The 22,584-nt window shown below is 37.9% G+C and overlaps 1 protein-coding gene and 1 long non-coding RNA gene across 2 annotated transcripts; one reads left to right on the top strand and one right to left on the bottom strand.

Annotated features, from left to right (window-relative positions):
• Positions 1-267: 267 nt before the first annotated feature.
• On the bottom strand, positions 268-4,757 carry LOC138109709 (uncharacterized). Its single transcript, XR_011150663.1, has 3 exons — positions 4,677-4,757; positions 1,123-1,256; positions 268-600 (listed from the first exon to the last, which is right to left on the bottom strand). It is a non-coding gene; the product is annotated as an uncharacterized lncRNA (long non-coding RNA).
• On the top strand, positions 2,604-20,351 carry GASK1B (golgi associated kinase 1B). The gene is made up of 5 exons (XM_069013571.1): positions 2,604-2,834; positions 3,426-4,709; positions 11,624-11,838; positions 15,594-15,820; positions 16,120-20,351. The coding sequence occupies exons 2-5, from the start codon at positions 3,713-3,715 to the stop codon at positions 16,325-16,327; spliced, it is 1,647 nt and encodes a 548-aa protein (XP_068869672.1). The 5' UTR covers positions 2,604-2,834; positions 3,426-3,712; the 3' UTR covers positions 16,328-20,351.
• The last annotated feature ends 2,233 nt before the right edge of the window (positions 20,352-22,584 follow it).

The following is a 22,584-nucleotide window of genomic DNA, read 5'->3' as shown; positions in this document are numbered from 1 at the left end:
TTGCATCATCTGTAATAAGGGCTTACTTTGTTTCTCTGAAGAATAAGATGTCAGTAGTATGGATTTGGTAAAGCTGGGAATGCACCATTTAGCAATCATTTTAACATAAATGTCTGTTCATATGTCATTGAGATGAACAGCAGAATGTCTCTATGGAAACAGTACAGCTATAATGCAGCCAAGAGGAATAATGTTCTGTATGATAATCACAAATGTAGCCTGCAAAAAAAAAGAATTCTAATGTGCAAGTATATGTGTTGTGTTATTTTATTAAAAAAAAAAAAGTGTTAGGAAAAATGTTAACCTTTTACACTGAACTGCCTGCACATAGAAAGCAAGAGCACATGCATTAAGGAGCCTAGCCTGTAACCACATCCTTTCAGGTGTCCAGGGATCTTTATCTTGACACAAGTCAACACATGGGACCTTGTGATTGCTGGGCATTGGCACATTCCACCTGTCTCTGCAAACTGGCCAGAGACTGCCTGATGGGAAGACTGGCAGCAGTGCAGGCCACCAGCTGCTTCAGAGTCTGCCCCTTGTCCGGCACCAGCAGAAAACCTTTACAAATGCAGGTATAGGTGGAGGTGATCTTCAACGCTAAATGAAAAAAAAAACCACAAAAAACAAGCGAAAAAATTGTAAATAGTTAGTCCAGCTATTCATTCTCATTTATACATTATACCTACAACTGTGAAGGACTAGAAAATACTTCTTAAATTCCCCTCTTCCATTCATTGCTATTTACCTATATTAGTTTTTATATTCCTGTATTCCTAACCTTAGGAAGGAACAACACTGACCATGAAATATGGGTATATGAAGAAATTACATGAAAAGCTGAGTTTAATGGATGCAGATGGCAATATCACTGGTACAGTTTAGAGCAAGGAACAAATACAAAATCTGATAGACATTACAGGCTAGCTGTAGGTAGCAGAGTGAAGTAATATAGGCCTGAATTTGGTCAGACAACAACCGCTGTTCAGTCTGTTTGTTCTGAAAGTTTGTCTTAAGTATTTTATGACGACGGAAGAAGTACTGTTTCAGCTCAGTAGTGCCCTTTAGTGCTTTGCAGTAGCTTTGGGTTAGAATGATTCCAGAAAGAAGAATAGTACCCACCTGAACAAAATGCATTTTCTTTGTTTCTTGTGAAACAGGATGAAATGGTGTTTTTTCCAGACAACTCCATAGTCATTTCAGCCTTCATTATTTTGTAGTATCTGCTGGGGCGCTGGAGCTGTACACCACAAAGGCTGAAATAAAAAAAAGTCACTTGATATTCTGCCTTTTAAAATTCCAAAATTAGAGGCAAACATCTGTTAAACTAATAAGATACTGTATTCTATTTAGTTGATTTTCTACCACCATCCATTCCAAAGAACATGAGTTCTCTCTTCTGAACATGAGAAATAAAGGAAATATTATTGCTATAGAAAGCCTCAAAAAACCCCAGCAGTCAACACTGTACATCAGTGTGTACACCACCTTACGATTTCAAGGCTACAAATGAAATGAGGAGTGAAGAACAATTCTCCATATCCTTTTATAATTTCTTCCAGATAATCTTTAAAGAGTAACAGTAGAAAGACTGCATAGATTACAGAGAATTTCAGAGAACTGTTATAGCAGGGGAGAGCTGTTAGTAACTGGAATGTACTGTGCTTTGGTGCTGCTTGGTTGTAATAGAGAGGTGCTGTGTACATGCAGGAACTGGGTATTTGAAAACAGTGTGATACATTTCCAACTCAAGCAGCTTGTCTGGAGCTTTTTGAATAAATTCTCTTTGTTTGGGATATGTCCCATCAGTTAGATTTGAATTAAAAAAAAAAGAGAGAAGAACTGAAATGGATGGAGATATTTCATACAATCACAATTCCTCTAAAAAACTCAGATTTGGGAAAAACAGATGATAGGAAGGCTCTTTTACTGGTAATGGGCACAGATATTGAAATTTTAACTTGACAGTATATATTTAGACAAAAAGTAAAGGTAAGTGATGGCTTGTTTAAAAAAATCCACTTAAAAAGTTTTATAAATTCAGATTGGACCAATATGAAACATAAACTAACTTCTTAACTGTCTATTCTCCTTTAGTGTTACCTATGAAGAGGAGACTATTTCCATTACTTTGAATTACAGTGAACATATCCATTTTATTATTTTATACTTAGACTAGGAAAGGAGTCAGATGTCAGAGCTTTCCCCTTAACTTCTGTCACCCTCAACTTTTCCAGCTGTACAGGGACTATACTATGCCTCACTTCAGAAGGCACAAATAGGAGACACTCATGAGCTCCTGAGCTGTTTAGTAGCAGATTAATAGCATTTTAAAATTCGCTATCTGTTTTTTCATTTCTCATCACAACAATATATGATTCCCAAAAGTTCTTAAATCCAGGGGGTGGGCGGTATTTTAAAATAAAAAAGCCCCAAAAAACTAAATGCAGAAAAGGGAATTTCCTCAGTACATTTGCATGCAGTGCACTAGGGGGCTCTCAGGAGTTAGAAATAGATGGAATGCACTTTTGAAAGGCACATACTTCACAGGACTTTTCATTACAGAATTTAAAATAGAAGTTGCTGTGGTTTTGTGTGTGGGGTTGTTTGGTTTGGGGTATTTTTTATAACGTGAGGTTCATGTAAGTTTATAGCAGTTCATATGCAACAACCTCTCAGTAAAGTTAGCTTCCCAACAGTTCTTAGCTTGCAATGAAATACCTAAATGTGAACAATACTCAAAAGTGAAATATGTTCTAGATGCCAGCTTTTACTCAGTTACTTTTATTAACCTAAGGAGTTTACCAGAACAAAGGATGTGTCAAGCTGAATAGGTAAGAAATTTTATTTTTATAGCATTATATATACAATATGCACTTATTCTTTGCTTCTTGGAAAGGATATATAAGCCACTGTCATTTTATTTTAAAAACTATAGCTAGATTCTTTTTATGGCTTCACAAGAGTGAAGAGAATTAACCATCTTTTAACTTTAGTGTGTGTCTGTGAATTATGGGAACTATATTCATAGTCAACCAGGGAAATTGGCACTCTAATATATTTTTAAATTAGTGAATATGTGCATATTTAACTACTACAGTCACTGGTTCGTATTTGGATCATTTACAGCATTTCCATAACATGAGGTTTAGTTAAGACTTTGTCTCGTAAGAAAAAGATAATGATCTGGGTTTGACCGTCTTTTTTTTCTAATGCTGGAATATATCCAGCTGAGATTGCAAATTGAGCCTGTATTTAATTGTTTTGGTGTTTGATTTATACTGTACTGAGAAAGTAAAAGATGTATCCTGAAAAATTTCTACATGCATACTGTCTCATCTAGAACCTCTTTTCTCTGAAAAATACAGAGGCACAGATGCTATTTGTGAGTAATGAAAGGAAATGCTACTATTTTCTTTTTGCAGTTTTCAAAGAAGATACATAGATCTTTTAGGCTACAAGTCAGTAAACTTTGCTTACGCAGCTGGCTCCATTCATTCTCTGAAGCCAATCACTTCCCCTGTGATGGCTGATAAGAATTCAACAGTTTGAGAAGGTGGAGTGTCAGCATCCTTAGTGCTGACCACTTTCCCAGGCATATCAGTAGCCTCTGTCCATCACGCATGCTGGAAGCTTCTTGGAAAAGGAGAAACAGAAATTGGGGAAGGGAAATCATGCATCATCATCCTGGCTGGAATGTACAGAAGACTTTATGCTGTTTTCATCATGTGGATTCACTAGAGAAATGACCCCTTTTGATCAGCCAGGTAAAGTCAAAAACTTGTTTATTTGCTGCCTGTGGCCCTCACGGGTGCTGAGGCTCTGGACTTGCAGACGCCCAAGGACAAGGAGGAATCTGCTAGTGGGCGCTGCCTGTGTGATCTACCTGGGATTCCTTGTCAGCCAAGTGGGTCATGTTTTACCACAGCACAAAGGAGGACATCAAAAGATCAGTTCCAGGAGTCTCCAAGATGCAGCTCAAACTCCTTTTCTGGGCATCCCACTGGATGGCACCCTGTCACCACCCAATTTCCAGGAACCCCAGCTTGGTAGCAATGGGACCTTGCTGCCACCCAATGTAGTTTATATCACCCTGCGGTCCAAGCGCAGCAAGCCTGCCAACATCAGAGGCACAGTGAAGCCAAAGCGCAGGAAGAAAAATGCAACCCCTTTGTTCTATGGGCAACACTTTTCAAAAGCCACTTTTATGGGCTGGGAAGAGGCCTTTGCCCAACAGCCAGGGAGGGCCACACATGCTGCAGGCACAATGGGAGCAGCAATCGCTCTGGAGGCAAGAAAGCACCAACTGGATGGACACAGACATAATGGAATGGCTATCAAGGAGAGAGGTCACCAGAGACCTGGGAGGATTTCTGGAGCTGTAAAGGCACAGCTCCAGCCTGAGGAAAGCAATATCAGGATTTACAGTGAGAGCTCTCCCTCCTGGATGAGCAAAGATGACATCCTAAGCATGCGCATGCTGGCAGATTCTCCCATTGAGAGCATTCAAGAAGTACCTTCACACAAAGCAGTCCTGGTAGTATTTGCAAGAGGTCCCAGCGCTATGGGAACTGCTTGTAATCAAGGACACTGTGGAATTGTCAAAAGACCTCTCGACATGAGCGAGGTGTTTGCCTTTCATTTGGACCGGATCTTGGGGCTAAACAGGAGCTTACCTTCTGTAAGCAGGAGATCAGAGTTCTTCCAAGGTAACATGTTCCTATGGTTTTCAGCTTGCAGGTGGGGTGCAGAGGTTTCCTTCCCACTCTGTGTTAGCTGTGGGGCAGCAGCAGCCACCCCCTTTAACTCCTGCGAGCCTGAGAACTAACCCCATTGTTACAGGGAAATAAAGCCAGTGTCTGTGTGTACAGTGGCGTTATCCTGTCCAAAGGATGAATACCCCAAAGTTTGCATCAAATATCATAGAGTTGCTGAGGGCAGTAACAGTTTCCTCACACTAGTGTGGAACAAGGAAAAAGAGAAAGAGCAATCTGTAGATTGCATGACATTGTGCGGACTGCCTGAAGTGAAACTGGTGAAAGAGATTCCAGAATCTCTGTGATTCAATGAGCATTTCTGATTTTTTTAAATAAAGTTCTCATCTTCTAGAATTGACTTTAATAAAATACTATTGAAACTTGGCACAAAAATTCATCTCTCAGGTGGTAGGAAAGGGGTCGAATAATCTACTTGGAGGGGTAGGGAACCTTCCTGCAGAAGCTTGAATCTTCTTTTGTGGTACTAATCGCCTTGGGAACTGAAAATTTTTTAAAAAGTGTTTCCCTTTCCTCTGGTAGTTAAAACCCAAACAAACTACATTTCAGTGAATCCTGCTGTACATTATGAGGTTCACTACACACATCTATATATTATCCAAAGAAACACACAGAGTAAATATCTCAATATGCCTGTTACATGATTACTATAGAGTTTCCAATTCAAAATTTGATTTTTAACCTTTAGTGAAATTAAAGGTAGAATTCAGACGTGATTTGAATTAGAAGTTTACTTTAAACATTGCTACCTTCTTAAATATGTCTCCAGCTTAACTCCTATTTTTGTACAGCCACAAATCACAATCCAACAGGACTATGTGGCATTTTAATGAATCATTGCAAAAGTAGCTAGCTGTGTTTTTGCTGTTCATTTCTTGCTTTGAAATCAGCTTATACCAAATACTTTAATATCAGTCTGTGTTTCTTAAAAAGAAAAGTAATGCTAGAATGATTTTGTAAAGTTTGACAGCAGGAAGACAACCTCGTGATCTCCAGTGTCTTCCTGTTTGTAAACCTTCCCTTTGGCAGCCTGTACAACAATGGGAATGAATCTCTAGGAACAACAGTTTGGAGGCTTCTGAATATTATTCATACTTGCAGAGCATGGAAGATACATTATGCCTATTTTATTTTTAGGAGCAAGATCTATTGCTATAGAGCTGTCATGAGGCATTAAGGCAGTTCGGTTGGGGGAACTCTGCACAGTGTGGCTGCAGAGATGACAGACTGCAAACCTCGGAAAACTGCTATTAGGCTAATTGTGCATTGTGTTGCTCAGTGTCTGTCACCTTACAGTATGCTTTGGACTGTCTGGGACAGAGTGTGTCATTCTGCCCTCTAATTTTCTTTTCCTCATAACTGGCTAAGTTCCTATTGCAAGAGGAGTGTTGCTAGGTGATGAGAAGAGAAATAACACTATTTTGGTCTCACTTCATTTTTTCCAGCTAAACGCTGAACAGAGCATTTGGAACAGTGACTGTACCTTGCCCCTCATGATTTCTTTAGCCTGGAAATATGCTGGAATTCAGATGCCTAATAACTACTTGAACTCTTTACCATTTACATGCATGTGTTTGGCATAATGTGAAAATATCTGTGTTTAGAAAATGAACAAAAATATATTCTTAAAAATAAAATGAGCAATTAGCTCATTTCAATGACCTGTATGTGTTTAAGTTAAGGTAGGTGGGCACTGTAAAGGTTTTTACAGAGTGGCTTGTGTGAATCAGTTATTCACATGGGAAAGCAAGCAATGCAGGATTAGAGACTGTGTATGTGTGTATGAATGTTCACTATTTCTGGGCTGACATATCTCTCTCCCCGACACATCCCTTTAGCTTGCCTCAGTTGTGATGTGATCCAACAAGACATGTTTGATGTAGCATTAAAATCTTAAAAAATGGGCTTTTCAAAACTGTCATTCATTTTGTCAAAAGCAGTTTCAAAGAACTGCTTAGTAAATCCCTGTACAGGTTCTATTTCCCTTATTCCCACAGATCTGACACTGACTTTTTTAAAGTCTAGCAAAATACTGTATTCAAGTTCCCTGTCTGGTGCCCTCACCTTCCCTAGTTAATTGTAAACCCCTTTAAGTGTTAACTGAATTTCTTTGTGGTTTGTCTAATTTTTCCATCATCCATTATGGATGGAAAAATTAGGTATGGTAACTCTTTCTCTCATACTTTTACAATGAATTGACTGAATGTAAAAAACCTGGGTAGTATAGGTAGGAAAAGCCCTTTTGAGCTGAGCATAGCAGTCTAAAAGAGCATGATTTTGTGCATACACAAGCAGTTATTTGTTACTTCCATTGCTACCTACAAGGTGTGAAAAATGTCTCCAAACACCTATAAAAAAAGAAGGACAAACTTGTAAAACACCAAGAAATAATCATAAAATATTGTCTTTTGTGGAATAAATGGAGCGTGACCCTTATGTGTCTGAGTTTTGGGATGGTCAAATGATGTCACCACAGCACTAAGAAACTTCATTATTTCATAACCCTAACCTGAGGAATAGAAGAGACATAAGTGACCTTGCTTGGTGTCACAGCCCTTCCTTAATGACCTTTGCACAGAAGTTAAGTCAAATGACTGCATGCATGGCCTCCAGCTCAGCAACTGCATTTGCTGGGTGGGACGATGGCAGTGTTTGTTAGGCTTGAGCTGCAGCTGGAGTTCTGTGGGCTGGGGCAGGCTAGCTTCTCTGTCTCAGCTGGCAGCTGTAAGAATAGCACCCTGGCTTCTTGGATAGTAGCAGCAGGACTGGGCTCTTTATTCAGCTTTTGGTACAATAGCTGTTGCTATGCAGTTTTGTTGCACCACTTGCTGAGGGACTGAACTTACTGCTACCTCTCTTCCCCTCTGGTTTTCTGATATCCTGAGTCTGACTAAATATGTTTCATCCTGTGCTGAGAATTGAGAATAATAAGCACTGGTGTACTCCATTCACCTTTTTTATTTTTGTTTTAGCTCAAGATTGAGCCCACTATTTGTCCAGAACCTCCTTTTTCCCCCAAACATGCAAGAAGCTTTTCCTTTGAGTAACACCTTTCGTGGTTGGTTTAGTGCAAATAGATGAATGACATGATATCTCCACTGGTTGCACTTGTTGTTTTGGTTTACTGGCCTCTGCATGATCATAAATGGTGTCCTAGTTTTTTCTGTGCTATCAGCCTGCTCTTGCCATCCCGTCAAAAGTTATGCAATATGAATCACTAATGTCAGGGCAAAGAATAAAAATCTATCCCTCCTTTATGCATTCAGAGTGCTCTAAAATGCTTCCATATAGTGTTGTACCTCTCAAAGGGGTATGACAGACATATTTCCAATATTCTTTTGGGTAGAGAAGTTCACGTATAAGCAATAATACAGTCCGCAGTCTAGAGAGCAACTGATGCACATTTCATGCATTCCTTAATACTGACATCCATATGAGCACAGGACAGAATATTGCCATGAGGTGCATAGGGAAGAAAGAAAAACAAATGGCCTAACTTCTCTCTGCTTTCTGCTTCTGTTCCATATATTTTCCCTAAAAACTTAAGCTCTAAAAATCATGCTCTGTATGCCATTTTCCATACTGAATTATCCTTTCCTGCTAATACATGGACAACTAAACTGCCTCTTGCAAATGTGGCAGTGGTGAGATGTACTGCCTTACAGTGGACAATGGAGAAAGGGTTTAACTACCTCATGAAAGTTTTCTGGTTTTCATGTTGATCTTCTGGGCCAGTTTGAAAATATTTTCTTTCGAGGAAGTTAGAAAAAATGCTGTAGCTATAAGTCAGAGCACAAGATGAGAGAGTAATGTTTTCAAGAGCAATATGTGGTTCTTAACCACATGTAGCTTAGAAGCATGCAGTTTATTTTCAAAGTGGTGTGGGGTGTGGAAATCTAAGATGATGCCTGTGTTGAAGAAGCCGTGCAGTGATACATCACATAGCAGCACATGAAGCAGTTTGAGTACCTTGAGGTGGTCTAGTCTCAGCAGCCTCAGGTTTCATCTGTGTTAGCTTATTCAACTTAGCTAAGACATTTTTAGAAATACTTTGATATTCAAAAATGTGTGTGAATTACTAGGAAGACAGTTTCAATATGAGTTTTGAAAAATCCTTACCATACAATTTTGAAGATTGCCTTTGGATAGTTAAGTAGATATATAGATCTAAAATGGTGTATAAAAATAAAATTAAGCCAATCAGCTCTGGGTGAGATTCAGTGCAGTGCAGCTGCAGCCAGACAAAAGCAGTAGCCCTCTGTGTTAATATATAAAGCTGACTAGGAAAGAAACACAGAATACATTGGTCTTTTTCTGAAATGTACTCAACCTTCCCAGTTGTGGCTGTAGGTCTCTTCACTGTTGAGGTACCTTCAGCCCCATCGTCATGAGGTTTGAATCAGAAAAGCTCCTCTGATTTCATTGGGGTCATGCAGCTATGAATCAGACCCCTTATCTGCTTTAATTCAGCATCTTCATGTTTTTTGTGCAAGTGTCAAAAATTTGAGTCACAGCTCTTTACTGAAGCTGCTGTCTCATATTCCTGTAATCCAATTTATATTACAGAGTTGAAAGATTTTTTTTTGGCTCATCTTTTCTGCTCCCATTTCCTCTGAATGCAAACATTTCCGGTATTTGACTAGTCTTTAAAAATGGTTTTGTATCTTAATGGAAACTGGCATGATATTATTCTTAGTTTTCAAGTATTTATATTACTATTGTTTATCATGTCCTTTTTGGGTAGACAGGAGATGTTTGTTTTCTTAGCAAACTGTTTATATATTTAATTTGTGGCAGAATTCATGAATAGTTATGTAAGTTGTTACTGGAGATACAAAAATAATAGACCAGATTTGGTCCTGAAGAAAGCTGTCCTTTTTTTTTTGGTGATGCTTTTATAGACTTTCTCCAACTGTCTTGAAAAAGGAGCCTAGCCCATAGCTGACCTAACTTGGCTGAAGTCATCTACAATGTAGATGATAAAGCCAGAGTGAGAGAGCTGGAGAAATGGGTAGGATTTCCCAAATGAATTACCTAAATACTTACTCAGGCACCTCAGCAGAGGAGAAGCCTGATTTTCAGGAGTTCTCAGCACATTTTTTCAGTGGAGGCGAGTGTGGAGCATGGTGCTGATAAAGGTAATACTGACCATAAAGAAAGAGAGATTGATGCTCCTAATGGAAGGACATTCTTTCTAGGAAACATTGGGCAACTGGGAAGGAAGTTAAAGAGGTGGTGGGTTGTTGGGTTGGCTTGGCTTTGGAAGGACTACCTTGTATGTTCAAGCCATGGCAGAGAGAAGATCAGGTACATTCTGGTTTGGAAAGGAGTTGGCTTTTCTCTTGGGCTGGATTGCATGCAGGGCCTGTCATGCGTGTTTGGCGAGTGGGAGATGGAACTTTGGATGTTTCAGTGCTAGGAATAGGCAAAGATAATTTCTTACCTGTTGTTTTACAACAGTCAGCATCCTTTGAACAAGTTGCTTTTTGATTCAGCTGTATGGAGATTGTTTTTCACAGTCCTGGCTGCTTACAAATGGAGCATTGACATTGGCAGCTTTCACCTCGCTGTTGGCACTGATACCTGTTTTCCATGTGCTATTTTCTGTCTGGTTTGCTTCTGAAGAAGGTGACCTGGACCTCTTGTCTTCATCTGTTTTTAAAAGCTTTTTTTCAGATCTCTCTGTCTCCATGGGCATGTGGAAGACAAAGGGACAATTTAGGCTGCACTTAACTATGCAATAAATTGTGCAATAATGTAGACTCAGTTCTTTGAACTTCAAGATGAATATGAATAATTTTTTAAAGCTTTATATGTGTTCCAGCACTTTTTAGTAAACAGCAGTTAAACGTTGCAGTTAAATGGTTCTTCCTCTCTGTACCAAGACATATTTTGATCTTCTGTCTACACACCCTAAAATATAAAGTATTTCTTTGTTTTAATGTGTACAAACCATGGTCAGTCATGGGTCCTTGGCAGTTTAAGCAGCAGTAGCATTGCATCAGGAATAAAAGGACAGTTTCCTAATAAGATAGATATGTCTGTTACTTGATGTCGTGTGAAATATATTTATCAGTTCTTATACTGGAAAAGCTCATTTTAAATTCTTTGATGATGTTTATTCTCACAGTGAAGCTGAGCACTAGAATTCACCAAAGAGAAGTCTTCTGTCTTAGTTTCAGGGAAGAGGAGAATATATTTTACACAGAAGAACTAAAGCATTTGGCTAAAATATCTGCTATACAAAACAGATCTCATATCTAGGTAAAAACCCCCAAACTTGTCTAGTTGTTTATTCATGCTAAGCTCACACTCCCTAGTATTCTCATATATCCTTTCAGAGCTGTGGAGTCATACATTATAGGTTTAAAAAAATAATAAAATAAATCCACTTTGAGTATATAATTTGTGGTGTCTCTATATCCATTATGCAAAGAAAACCCCTTTGACATAAGTTTCCAGCTCTTGAAAATCAGCAGTTCACTAGAATCAGAGGGAAAATACATCGTTGATTCACAGAGGCATTGTAGACTTTTAACCTACCTAGAAACTTTTTAATGGTTTGGTTTAGTGTATGATTTTGTACATTAATCTCTTGCTTCAAACAAAGACAGTCTTTCATACATCAAAGGCATTTATGCCTATGCTTCCATTCCTGTGGTGGCTGGTTATGGATGTAGGATAAGACCACATTAACCAAAGGTTGTCAAGATACTAGTCCCTGGCTGGTAGTCCTACCAGATCTGTAAAATGGTATAATTACTAATGCTTAGGCAATGTCTAAAGAACAATCAAATAAAACTGGCAGTATTGCACTATACTAATGATATTTTTTCCTTTTTCTTCAGGCGGTCAAGCCTGTCCTGTTATTCTCTGGGATTCCTCACTGAGTCCAACAGATAATAGTACCCATTCTTCAGTGAGGTTAACATGGGGACAATATCAGCAGCTATTGAAGAAGAAATGCTGGCAGAATGGTAAAGTTCCCAAAGCTGAGTGGGGCTGTACTGAAATCCATCATCATGAGTGGTCCAAGATGGCACTCTTTGATTTTCTATTGCAGGTAAAATGTTTACTGAACTCAACTATTTGCCTCAAAAGTCATGTGAGCAAATATAGGATTTTTAGAAAAAGTAATTTTAGTGTATTTCATTTTTTTTTTAATGGGGAAGAGAGGCATTTGCATAGTTTGAAATTATTTCTGGTTATTTCTTATGATTAAAATATCTAAAATACAGTTTGTAATCAGGCAGGAACCTAACTGACTCATTTCTTTTTAAAGAGGAAGCAAAGGCTTTTGCCTTGATTTATTTCACCTTGAGGCAGGCATACTGTTTCTCCTTCACTCCTTGTTTCTCCAAACAGAGATCTTGCCTGTGTTCAGAGCTGTAAATCTCTATTTACTGTATGGTCCTTCCTGCACCTCCCCAGCCCCAAGAGGTGACTGAAGTGGTTTTGGTGAGCTGCAATCTGGAGCAAGGTAACAGTTGTAGTGGCTAATTCTCCTTTTTTTTAAAAAAAAACCCCAAAACCTAGCCAATGACTTAGTAAAGAAAGAGTAGAGCAGCAACTGATGAATGATAATCTGCTGTTCTTTGAGCAAGTACTGTGCATCATCATTAGCTCTCCAAATAACACCAACCTGGGGTGCTGCCCAGTGCTATTGTGTGTGGCCACAGTTACAGCAGTTCTGTAGTAGAGTATTAATACATTCCCTCCATTAGCAAGGCCTGAACTGAGCCACCCATCTGGAAGATAATTTTATGGTTTCCTGAGACATGGCAGTACTTTATGGCAGTACTTTAGACCTGCTGGACAGGTCCAGATGACTGAACTTCCTGCAGCAATTACAGGTTTATTTGAAACTGCAGCAAGCATTAATTTTATGCATCATGTTTGGTTCACGTAATTCAGTTTTTAATAGAGTCACATTTCTTGTCAAAATCATGTCTTGGCTTATGCTTAGCCTATCCCTGCTCTTCTCAGTCCTGTTCTAGAGTGAATGAATGTCCTAAATTTTGCTTTTACTTAGATATTTGCACATTTTTTATGTTGAACAGAATATTCAATTCTTTTCTAAAAATAGATTGCCACTTGTCTAATGACTCCATCTTTAGTCTCATTATGACCAAGTAATGCTTAGAAATGGGTATAAAGTCATGCATGGATTAATCTATTGCTAAACATAGTAGCACCCCTATAGGAACATTACAGATTATGTCAGAGTTAATGTTTTTATGCCATCGTTGTCTTCTCATTTAACAGTTAAAAAATTCTTGTGAGTTCTATGTTGATATCTAATTCCAAGGTCTTCTAAAGCAAGTTTTTAATACTCATAATAGAACTATTATCCAGAAGGAGTGATTGGTTAAGATAAGATACAACAGGATTGAACTTTGCATGACAAGAAGCAAATTACTCTTGTACTAGTAGCTGGTATCAGAGTGATTTATATCTCCAGTTGCCTACCAGACAAGAACATGCATACCAGAAAGTGTGTGAAAGTGAGTCTCATAGTTCTTAAAGACTACAATTTTATCTGGGTGCTCTCAAAGTTTATCAGCAGCAAAATATAAAAACTTAAAACCAATAAAAATGCCAAGAAGGGGTTCTTTATTAAGAAAAATAAAATCTGTTTTTCATGAGTCATTCAGAAATAAAGAATAATGGTGAAAAGTATTCTCTATTAAACATAATTCCCTCAGAAGAACAGGTTTGGTACCTCTGATAGGTCTTCCTAATCCCTGGTTGCAGATGCTGCAAAACCATAGGAGCAGGATATAAAATGCTTATAGTTGACCTTTACTTGCCTTCTGCAAATACTCAAGCAAAACAGATTCTTTAATTTTGGGGGTTTGGACCTCTTATGGACATAAGTGTATGACAAAAAATTATGCTAAACTATATGCATCAATTCCAGAGTGGTCTATCATTATGTCTTAGCACTGAAATGTTGCAGGATGTTATGAAGAGGCTGTAAGAACATGATCATTGTCTATTTAATGCTTGTAGTAAGTGTGGTGCAAAGGAATTGGGTCTATACACTAAAGGAGTCTTTCTAGAAGGACTCTGCTTTACTACTTTACTTTTTTACCTTTGGATGGGTTGAATAAAAGAACCAGGAGCTAGAATGCTGGAAGCAAGAGGGGCTCTATAGCCTTCAGATAATGAATGCTGCTCATGAAAGGAGAAAGAGAAAGAGAAATCTGTTCCTTTCCTCAGGATTTTGATATTTGGAAATGAACACTGTCAGCAATACTACTAGTAATAGAACTACATATAAAAAAACCCCAAACAAAATCAAAACAAACCCAATTCTCAGACTTTCATTTGATGAAAGAGGTGGCCTTATAATTTCAACATGCAAAAAAGTTCTACATCAGGTGGAGTCCTAACAGTTAATTTTGCTTGGATGTTACAAAAATAAAATTGTAATTTTAGAAGGCTGATGTGAACAGTAATGGTTTTGTGCTTAGAGCAGTTTGAAGAGTTATCAGTAAACAACAAAGGACAGAAAAAATTATTGACCTTTGATCAGCTACTCACTAAGTCTTATATGCACCAGACCAGACTTCCACTCTCTAAACATCTGTTGGCAGGAGCAGGTCTGCTCTCTGAGAAGATGAGCTGGAGCCAAAGGCCGCTCTAGGACAGGCAGAACCAGCAGCAGGAAAGGCAGCCCAGCAGGAAGGACGGTGAAAGCCACAAGTCCCATTTGTATCCCAGTGAACATGAGGCATAGACAAAGCAGCTCCAAGGCCGCCAGGCAGGAACCTCAAGCAACAACCCAGAAACATCCATGTAGCAGAACAAGAAGCAGAAAACCAGCTCCACACACTCCCTCCTCTGAAGGGGGCTCAGAGGAGGGCTGAACTGCCTGACCTTAAAGGGGGCTCCTGTGCCCAGGGGCAAAGGTGTGGCATGTGGAAGTCCCAGGTGATACTTCTAAGGGCAATCCGGGCCTATTTGTGTGCTCAAGGCTGTAGCAAGGTTGAATATTTACTCTCATCTAGTCAACAGGAGTAGAAACACTTACAAGGAGTGATTTATGCTTCCTGTATTAGATGGTTATCCTAAAATGGCATCAGTTGCTCTGGATGTGCCTTGTTCTTGTCATTGTTTATGAAAGGGAATAGAAATGACCAAGTCGAAAGATTTGCGTAACTTCTACTCCACTGAAGTTAGGCCAGATGTATGTATTCCTTCCAGCTAAGTGCTGTGTGATGAATAACTGAGGTTTTGCATGGGAAAAAATAGTCTAGACCATCATGTCATAAAAATATATGCCACAGGGAGGCTGCTCCACGATTAGAAATACACTGTTCTTACATTTTTTAGCTTTTGATGGTCTGAGACCATCTTAGACTTTATTGGTCTTTCCAGTTATTTTGGATACTGTTAGTCTAATAGATCCCACAAAATGAAGACTGTCTGTGTGTGTCAGACTGTGCTATTTCTATTGTTCTCCAGCATAGAGAATGTAAAAAGAGAAATTTCTGAGAAAGAAAATAGAATTGTATTCACCATCCCGTTATTCCAGTTACACAGTGGTATTGTTCCACTGTTTTTAAAAAAATTCTACTGACATAACAAATCATGGCTATAAAGCAGATAAAATACACAGTCTAAGAAATTGCTTCTAGCAGTACCTGAGGTAAGGGGACCAGGTCTTCAATACCGTTTCACTGCTGTCTTTAATTATACTTGCCCTGAGCTTGCTTTCCTGTCAGCTGTGTTAGAAAGCGGTTTTACACCGACACTTTGCCCCAAGTACTTCAGTATTGTTTCCACTTGGCACTCTGCTGTACTTTGTTTCAGATCTATAATCGTCTAGACAGAAACTGTTGTGGATTCAAGCCTCTCAAGGAGGATTCCTGCATGCAGCAAGGACTGAAGCTGAAATGTGATGATCAGGATGCTGTTGACCTGACACACATCGTTCAGAGAAGGAATGACCAAAGGCACTTGGCCTTTATAGACAATAAGGGTTTCTTTGACAGAAATGAGGATAATCTTGACTTCAAAATCCTACAAGGAATCGATGAGTAAGTTTTAAATTATTAATTTTGTAAAAAGATTGGTAATTTCTTCCTGGTTTGAGTATGAGACACTAAGCTACTGCAATAAATATCATTGGCCCACGACATTGACAGGATGTATCTAAAAATGTATGAGTAATCCCACAGCTGTAAAAGATACAATTAACATACATATGATTAGGCATACATAGACTTCCTTTGCTGACTTGCAGCCTATATTTGTACAATTGATTGCTAAACCACAACATAAATACTGCAATTCAGAGTAATGGCAAAAACTGATGAATTTCTTCATGCTTTTCCAGATTCCCTGCATCTGCAGTTTCAGTGCTGAAGAGCCAGCGTTTACGTGAGAAGTTGCTCCAGTCTTTGTTCCTTGACAAAATATACTGGGAGAGCCAAGGAGGCAGAAAAGGAATTGAAAAGCTTATTGATGTAATAGAAAGGAGGTCCAAAATTCTTCTTACTTATATAAATGCACATGGAGCCAAAGTATTGCCCATGAATGAATGAAACAGTCTTGTTTCCATCTGAAAGAAAGTCTTTAAAAAATGTTTTATGGGGCAAAAACTGACAGTAAAATTGATTTAATTCATATCATTATTTTTTCCTCAAACTTTCAAGTTTTCTTTTAAATAAGAAATCTTACATGGTTTAAAATCAACATTTAAATGTCAGCTGCAACTCAACACAGTGTAGTCTCTTCTATGTCACCAGTGAAATGAAAAATAACCAAATGATACAATAAATAATATCCTGTAATATGTAGGTACCATGAACACTCTTTCAGTTAAACTGTTTGGAAATTAGCAACAGGATTTTCAGTACATTAGGCTGGATTCCTCTTACTTTCCTAATTGAAGTCAGTAGAAGTTTTTATTGAAAATTTAAATGGGAAAAGAGATTTGTAAGCACTTGATACACTGATGACACTTGCTGAAACATGTATAGTACAGGAATTTGTCTTTTTATTAGATATGCTAAAATGCCAACATTTCCAAAGGCTTGTTTTACTTTATTTTATTTTGATCTTTTGAAAACTGAGAACTAAATTCAGCTCTTTTAAATGCAGGAGTGTTTGCGCTGCACATGAGGGAATTTTAAAAACAGAGCAAGGAGAACATGGCTTTAACAATAATAATTATTTTGACAAATACAGTTTTTATGTGTCCAATATGGAGTACAGTCAGTCCTGAGTCACTCATTACAATGTACTATTTTCAGTGTAAGTTGTTCTGATATGTGGGTGGATGATCTGAGATTTTCTTGATTAACTGGGTATTTTTAAAAAAACATGGCTTTAGCTTTGTGTGAATATGCTGCTAAGTAAGTGTACATGTTTTGCTTTTGCAAAATTCTTGACAATATTTTTTGAGAATGTTATAGAAAAGCAGACCTCCTAATGACATGAGTGTTAAACTCAGCAGAGGAAATGTTTATTTTGTATGCTCAGCTCTAGCCAGCAGTTCAGGCTTGGGTTCCCATTAAGGCTGACCACTGTGGGGTGATGATTCTAGCTGATGACTTGCCCCAAGTGTTCCCACAGGTAAGGTTGTTAGGGAAGGTTGGATAAGCACTTCAGATTTTTACCCTTGAAATGCTCCAGAAATAAAATATCAATTGATATAGCCTATCATGACATATACCTTCTACCTGTCTGTTTAGAAAGACTCTTACCATTTTTCTAGAGAAATACCATCTTTTTGCCATGAGGTAATGGTAGAAGCTGGATACTTTCATAGCTACTCTTGTCTTTATGTGTCCTAAAAATATATAGGGTGTGGAAGATTTTTGAAAGTGCTTGCGTAATGTTATTAATGACAAACTAAAATGTCTCATGTCACTGTTGCTGTGAATGGGTGAATTTAATGTTTTAAATAACTACAATTCCACTGCAGCTAAAATCAGTTTCCTTTCTTAGTATCAAAAAACCATTAACAATAATTACATTACTGGAAGAAATAGATCTCATTATAGGCAGAGATAAAAACACTTACTAAAATTTTAAGACCTTAGTCAGCTAAATAATCTTTTATTTTATTTTGTCAGCAAAGGAAAGATCAATTTGTTAAAATTTCTTAGAACTTAACTATTGCCTCGAGAGGATTTTAGTGGTTTAGAGTGCCTTGGACTTTTTAACAGCTCCAAGGTAGAATTTTATAGGATTTTCATTTTAGCCCTTTCTTAAAAATACTGCAGTTTATTAGCCAGATAATTTTCATCATGGAAACAAAAGTATTACTTTGGCTTGCACTGTGAACAGAGTCTAGAGAAAGAAATAATCCCCAGTATCCATTTCACGTGCAATTCCTGTTGCAGTGGATTTCACTGTATGATGGCCATCATTTTCTAGCCTATCTCACAGGTTTCTTCCTGCTAGATACCTGTTCAAATGCATTATCCCTCACTGCTGGGAGTGAGAGAAAGGCACAACTCTCAGCTGCACTGAACTTAGCAGAGGGCCCAGCAGAGTTATGAATGTAGCTGATTATGACAAGGTCCCATGAGAACTCTTCTATCTTTAGACTGCACATCCTGATGCCGAGTCACTGCCTCACTTTGCCCAGTTGTAATTTTTTTCCAGAATTGGCTCAGTGCCAAAGAAGACAAGAAAATCCATTATCTTTTCAGGCCGGGTCATTTATTTTTATGGTGATAACTTGATGCATTCTTCTCCATTTCTTCTGGACATGGACTAGTTTCCTTGAGTATGATACATGCTTTTTATTTGCCTGGCAGTTCAGTGCCAGCTCTTAAGGCAGCAATGTCATTGCCTACGAGTATGAAATTGCCCTGAAGCTGACCTGAACCAGTGCCTCTCAGTAGTCCTGGATTTAAGAGTAGCCATAATGCTGTGCAGTACTTAAAAATTTGACCAAGCATCAAAAGCATAACTGTAAAAAGCAAAATTTCTGGATACTTTCGAAGGGCAAAGGAATACTCCCTATGCTGTGTTAGCATGCCATATTTCTTTTGTGTATGAACACTCTCATACTCTTCAGGTAAATCAGGAGAGTCTTTGTGATATTGGACAGTGAGACAGTATTGCAAATTGCTTCTAATTCTCTAATGTTGATAACAAACTCCAGAATGGGCTTCTGTGTAATATTTATCCTGCTGCTGAGGAGCTTCGTACTTAATCCAATATTGTTAATAATGCAAAATATGCTTGCAATAGCTCTTATGAATGCATACTAGCCAAGTTCTAGCATTTTTTAAAATGAAAATGAAGAATTCTGTATTTTTTGAGTGCATAAATTTGCATAAATGCTATAGTAAAAAATTCAGAAGGAACACTTTGAGTTTGTTTATTCTCTGCTACTACATTTAAGAGAACCTGCTTCAGTAGCAGGGGTAAAGTGTATTGGGAAATTGGTTCACATCCTTTGGAAGTAGCATGACTTTGGACTGACAGGAACTGCACTATAGCTAAAGTAATATTAACTGAGGGGAAAAATCCCAAAGAAGCCTTACTCAACCTATTGAGATTGATAGAAAGCCAAGAAACTGTGCTTTTAGTCCTCTTTGCTGGGCTGTCTTCCATTTCTGGGCATGTGGGATCAGACAAAGATTCATGTTGCATATTACGTGGAAGGGTGTAACCAACAGCAACAGTGCAAAACCTGTGGGTGGGAAAAGGCAATTATGTCATTCTTGAATCTGCCTGAAAGCCAGAACCACATGAAATGGAATTACTGAGAAAGTCAAAAGAGTTTGCTGATTTCATAGCATTGGAAGACAGAGCTTAAAATAAGTAGCACAGGCACAGATGCCTTAAAATTCCTTGGGAGCCTGCCAGCAAGTTAATAGTCTTAAATGTTTCAGAAGCTGAGGATATGAAAACTGTGGAGCACTGTGAGAGCAGTTTCCTTCTTTTCTTGTGCGGGTATTCTATAATACACTATATTAAATAAATTTAAAAAAAAAGATTAATTCAATGGTTTCAAACTTACAAATACAGATTTAGGGTACATTAAAGGACAAGGTTTCCAGAGCAGTTCTGGGAACGCTCTCATGCATGTGTGTGTGTATGCAGACAGAAAAATACATGTATATGTATTTATACTTTGGCTTGTTTCTAGAAAATGGTCAATTTGGCTAATAAAGAGTGAACTGTTTATACAATTTACTGTTTACATGTAGAATTGTATCTGTGAGCATAAGTCCAACTTTGGGTATACACAAGTGGAGTTTAAACAAAAAAGTGGACTTTATAAAAGTGGACTTTTATACACAAGTGGAGTTTAAACAAAACATTATAATAGATGAATCTTTTGTTCTCAGAGGATTGATTCTTCTTTTGCTAGCACATTTATATAATCTTTTGTAGAGAAAAACAACATGTTTGTATCTGTGCTAAACTTCCAGAGTGATATCAACTCAGATTTTTTTTTAAGTTTTATAATAGATATTGAATTTCCATTTTATTTTGGAATTTGTGAATTTTAAAAGTCTATTTGTCCGTTAATTAGGAACAGTAACAATGTTTTCACAAGTAATGACTCATTTGAATCTCTGCTGCTATTGTCATGTAATATGTAGGAATATACAAAATAAAGAAATATCTTTATCAGATTTTCAGTTCAGATCTCTAAGTTGTAATAACAAAACCATAATGCATATTGTTGTCATATGTGGATCATTAGTTACTGTTTAGAAAGAACTATGGCCTTGAAACTGCTTCTTCATAGAAACAATCTAAAACAGATCATAGGGATCTTTCTGTAGAAATGTTTTCTAGCTATTTACTTATGAGACTTGCAACTCTTTCTCACTGAGCTGATTCAGTGTAGCTGTGAATCTTCTGGTTACTGCAGCACTGGTATTTACTACCTTCTTTAGCCATTCTGGCAATGCTACTTACACAAACATCGAGCAGAAAAGGCCATGCCCATTTATAATGCCAGAACAGAAATATTGGTCAATGACTTGCAAACTTTGTAGCATGCCATGAGCAAATACAGGAATAGCAGAGAGACATTGAACTCCACGTGGAATAGAGACTCACACAGAGTTAAATTAGCCTAAAAACTTTTGGCCTCTGAAGTTTACAGTTTTTGCTATGATCCAGGAGAGACTAATGGGAAACACAAAGATGTGGAAACATTTTTAAACATTCTCTTTCCCACACAAAGTAGTTTGCTCTGTTTTAATAAAAATATTACATATTTTTTCACATTACTGCATGCTTCAGGCTAAATTCTATCAGACACATTTGTGGGAATTAATTGCAATTTCACTGAATTATCCCATTTCCAGGATAAAACAATTTAAGTCAGTTAGGTTAATCTGTATTCTCAGAGGTTGGAGAACTGAATCCTCAGGTCAAAGGGAGACCTTAGGAGACTGACATATTAATGAGAGTTTCCTGAAATGTAGTGTGAATATAGAACTTAGAATGTAAGTTCTCTAAACAATATATGTGGGATCCAAGAAGGATCTACAAGTGTTTTTCAGCAGGATCTACAAGTGTTCTTTGAAGACTTTCAGCCCATTTCACCTATATTTCTCTGTGTCAGGACATTCAAAGAGGATTACACAAATTCAAGCATAGCAAGTTTATATATGGACTTTGTAAGAATTAGGCAAGCTTTTATCCTCTAACATTCCTAATACAACAATTCTGGATGCTGGTGAATATAGGGGAAAGGGGTCACAGATAATGCCCCAAGCTCATGTGCTCACCTCACAGTGTCACAGTCCGAGATGTACTGCTGGGCTGGGTGGGACCCAGCAGGGAATTCCACGTATTTTTGTATTTGAAGGCTATTCAGCCACATGCAATGTTGTAAGCTCTTCAGGCTTCCCCTGATTTATAAGAATATACATAGAGAATTCTCTTTATCTGCAAGTATGGGGATGCTTGGTTTGTTGTGAGTCTGCTCAGTCTTTGATGAAAGAAGAGAAAGTAAGCAGATGGCAACCTTCTAATGCCTAAGGATAGTTTTCCAAAAGCAGTTCCATGGATTTTGTTCTTTTGGAAAAGACTAAATGAACAAAAATGCAGAAACATTTTTTCCTGCTGTGATGCCTTGTCCTATCTGTATTTGGCACTGGGTATACCAGTGCCATTATTTGACTGAAATAAGTGTCTTTCTCTAAAAATTAGTTCAGTTTCAGTAGTTATTTCCTTTTTAGTCTTCTGCAGTACATTTACTTGTTATTTAATCATTTGGTTTCGGCATTCACAGGAGCATTATCTCTATTTCCTTCAATGGAAAAGCTGGCATGGCATTCCATGGAGGTCTGCTAAGCTGTACAAGCATGCCTTATCAGAGGTATTCTTCAGCTGGCTGTGTGAAAAACTTTGAGATTTGGATGGAATTTATTAACTGTGTGAAAGCCAGCCTTCTGAAGTGTGAGAATTAATGTCTGACAGATGGTGCAAGCTGGCAGTCCAACGTGCTCCTGTGCTCTGGGAAATCGGAAACAACTCCAGGTCACACATCTTAATTTTCAGATATAGGTGAATGTATCCCATACTTAAGACAGGGTCTTTCTGGTCACCTGGGTTTTTTTTTCCTGTGCAGGTCTCCTGAAATAGAAATATGCAGTCAAAAATAAAAGTGAGAACTGGCTGAAGCATGCTCTGAATACAGCTGTGGCATAGTTGCAGTAAACAGGTGATACCCAAACAAAAGCTATACCTGCCTTATAGAAACATCATCCTGAAGGAAGATGAAAGGATTCATCCTGTTGTATATGACAAGATCTGACTTTAAAAACCCTCATTATGTGAGGAAAATATCTGAGGATTTTATGTGAGATAT

This window comes from Aphelocoma coerulescens, chromosome 4 (genome assembly GCF_041296385.1).
Source record: "Aphelocoma coerulescens isolate FSJ_1873_10779 chromosome 4, UR_Acoe_1.0, whole genome shotgun sequence".
Taxonomy (NCBI): Eukaryota; Metazoa; Chordata; class Aves; order Passeriformes; family Corvidae; genus Aphelocoma; species Aphelocoma coerulescens.
The sequence above is the reverse complement of the archived record's forward strand: the minus strand, read 5'-3'. Positions and strand labels throughout refer to the sequence as shown.